The sequence below is a fragment of the Alosa pseudoharengus genome, unplaced genomic scaffold (genome assembly GCF_046254945.1).
Source record: "Alosa pseudoharengus isolate Yale_2024_CS ecotype anadromous, Long Island Sound unplaced genomic scaffold, YU_APseudo_1.1 YU_APseudo_1.1_scf_1, whole genome shotgun sequence".
NCBI classification, from domain to species: Eukaryota; Metazoa; Chordata; class Actinopteri; order Clupeiformes; family Clupeidae; genus Alosa; species Alosa pseudoharengus.
The window spans coordinates 18,262,554-18,265,938 of NW_027468564.1; the positions used below are offsets into that span (position 1 = coordinate 18,262,554).

General features: G+C 43.6%; 1 protein-coding gene across 1 annotated transcript; it reads left to right on the forward strand.

Moving 5' to 3' along the window:
• The first annotated feature begins 1,700 nt into the window (after positions 1 to 1,700).
• On the forward strand, positions 1,701 to 3,119 carry LOC143117264 (general transcription factor II-I repeat domain-containing protein 2A-like). Its single transcript, XM_076278875.1, has one exon. It carries the CDS (start codon positions 1,701 to 1,703, stop codon positions 3,117 to 3,119), a length of 1,419 nt encoding a protein of 472 aa, XP_076134990.1.
• The last annotated feature ends 266 nt before the right edge of the window (positions 3,120 to 3,385 follow it).

Here is a 3,385-nt window from a genome sequence, read left to right on the forward strand (position 1 = left end):
CTTCGACACTTCCGACTATGAGAAACTCAGAGACTTCTGCTACTCCCTCGGCCAGTGTCTGCACACCCATATAATCGTACTGGAAGGTATGTACTCAAATCTAGCAACCTTACAGGATATGTACTCAATCTGGTAATGTATCAGGACTGTATGTACTCAATCTGGTAACCTGTCAGGATATGTACTCAATCTAGTAATGTATCAGGACGGTATGTACTCAATCTGGCAACATATCAGGATGGTATGTGTTGTATCAGTTCCATTGGGGCCTGTATGTATATCTATATCTATCTATCTGTCTGTTCGTCTGTCTATCTCTTACCTATAGGCCTTTTTTATAGAGACCCTGCAGGTGTTATGTCAAATGTTAAAGCCCCTCACATTGTTCCTTTGCACGAAAGGCGCTATACAAATAAAGACTGATTGATCGATTGACAGGCATGTTGCAATAAAGGAGCAATTATTCCTCAATAAAAACACTTAAAGGGGCTTATCTCTCTATAGCTGTGAAAAAAATGACGAGACCACTGCACATTTTCTGATGTCATCCTACGGTTGCTTAGTGACATTCAAATGGGTTGTCAGTCATATTCTAAATGGGGCTTATCTTTCTATCTATATATCTATCTATCTATCTATCTATCTATATATCTGACATGCAGAGCTCTCTCTCTCTCAGATTCTGTATATGTGGTGTCTTTACCCCATTTCTACCTGGCCGCAGAGGAATACTCAAAAGCCGTTGATGGGTTGCTGCCCCAGAAAGAGCTGCACAACTATATGTATGTGGACGTGAACCCGGTAAGAGCCTGACAATAGTAACCAGGAACGTGTGCGTTATACAGAAACGGACCAATCCAGATCTGAGCCTGATGATGATAACCATGTGTGCGTTATACATAAATAGACCAATCCAGATCAGTTGAAGCACTGAGGGGGGCTGTTGTGCTGGTCTTTTGGGTCTGGTGGCAAGTGTTAAAGATATAATTTAAAACTAAGTTCACTTTGGTATAGTTGAATAACGGCAGTTATATATGTGTAACCTAGGGGTGCCCAAACTACGGCCCGCGGGCCAACTGCGGCCCGTCGCTCTCTTTTAAGTGGCCCGCCATGAATTATAAAAATTAAACTGTAATTTGGCCCGTTAGTCTGTGTACATTGCACTTTTTCGTTTCAACACGGGGTGGTGCTGCAATTTTGAGCGAGCCGCGAGCAAGATTTGGCTCTGCTCTAGACTAGTTAGAAATGCTTACTTATTGTTGTTGCTATGGACACCAGCAAAGCATTCCATTACCTCAGTAGGCCTAAAGATGGAGGTGAAAAGACGAAAAATAGAGAGTGAGTGCAGAAAATTTCAGACTAGATGGGAAAATGAATACTTTTTCGTGGAAGTAAAGGGAAAATGTATTTGTTTGATTTGCAAGGAGGCTGTAGCAGTGATGAAAGACTATAATGTTCGAAGACACTATGAAACTAAACATCAGTCATACACTTCATACATGGGCATGGAGCGGGAGAGGAAAGTCAAACAGATGACAGCTAGCCTGTTAGCTCAACAGCAGCATTTTTTTCGTGCAAACAGACTTCAAGAAAACAGCACCATGGCTAGCTATGCCGTATCTGAACTGATCGTTGAGCATGGAAAACCTCTGTCGGATGGTGAATTTGTTAAACACTGCCTCATTAAAGTTACCGAGATAATGTGTCCAGAGAAGACTCAGGACTTCAGCAATGTGAGTTTGTCCAGACAAACAGTTACCAGACGAATAGAAGACCTCTCAGCTAACTTGAATCAGCAAGTATCAGACAAGGCAAGAGTATTTGAGTTTTACTCAATTGCATGTGATGAGAGTACCGATGCTACAGACACAGCGCAGCTGTTGATTTTTTTACGAGGCGTCGATGTTAACTTTGGCATCACCGAGGAGTTGCTTGATCTTAGGAGTCTAAAAGGTACGACTAGGGGCATCGACATTTTCGAGGCTGTATCGGCTGCTATGAATGACATTAACCTGCCCTGGGACAAGCTGTGTGGAGTTACCACCGATGGGGCTCCAGCAATGACTGGCGAGCGGAATGGGATGGCCTCTATGGTGTGCAGAAAAGTTCGCGAAAGCGGAGGTGAGGCTGTAAAAATGCACTGCATTATCCACCAGGAAGCACTCTGTGCTAAGACTGTTGATGTGAATGGTGTGATGGATACGGTGGTTAAAACAATCAATCTCATTCGTGCAAAGGCACTCAATCATAGACAGTTTCAAACATTTTTGTCTGAAGTCGAAGCTGAATATGGAGACGTCATCTACCACTCAGATGTGCGCTGGCTCAGTCGTGGATCCGTTCTGCATAGGTTTTATTCACTAAGATCAGAAATTGACCGGTTTTTGAAAGAGAAAAGCAAACCCCTTCACGAACTGAATGATCCACGTTGGTTGGCAGACCTGGCTTTTTTGGTAGATCTGACCAGCCATCTTAATGCACTGAACAAGAGTCTTCAAGGCAAAGATCAACTTGTGTCTCACATGTACGCACACCTGAAAGCGTTCTGTGTCAAGCTCAAACTTTTAGAGGCGCAACTACGCAACTTTAATGTAGTGCACTTCCCCACATTGTTAGAGCTGAAGACAGCTTTCCCAAATGCCAACGTTTCTGCCAGAAAAATGGAATATGTATCGGTGATCACATCTCTTCAGGCAGAATTTGGTAAGCGCTTCCAGGATTTTTCGGTCATTGAGAAAGACATGAAGCTATTCACAACCCCATTCTCGGTTGACGTGACAGATGTTGATGAGCGTATGCAGATGGAAGTTATTGAGATCCAGTGCGACGAGTCACTGAAAAGTCGCCACCAGCTTCTCCCCCTACGAGAGTTTTATCGGAGTTTGGATAAGACCAGGTTTCCTCTCATGAAGCGCCATGCAGCCAGAATGATTAGCCTGTTTGGGTCTACGTACATATGCGAGCAGACATTTTCTCTAATGACGCTGAACAAAAGCCGTCTAAGAACCAGGCTGACCGACAGACATCTCTGCGACGTTCTTCGCATCGCAACATCAAGGCTTACTCCTGACCTGCCAGCAATTCTTCAGTCTAAGGCCCAGCATCACTGCTCCCACTGAATAAGTCGTTGTTCGACCTTTGTCGCTCTTCGTGACCCATTGTCAGTTAGCTACTTAAAGCACTAAGATTAGGCCTATACACAGGCATGTTTACTTGATGGTCAGACTGGCTGGCTGTCGACTGCCATTTTCCTTTTCTCCTTTAGGGCTATGTTAGGCAAATTTATATTCATATCATGCCAAAGTAGGTTGTTTTATTAGGCTATGTTATGTAAGCCATTCACATTTTATACCAAACTGCATTAGTTTACACAGCCACTTTCTCT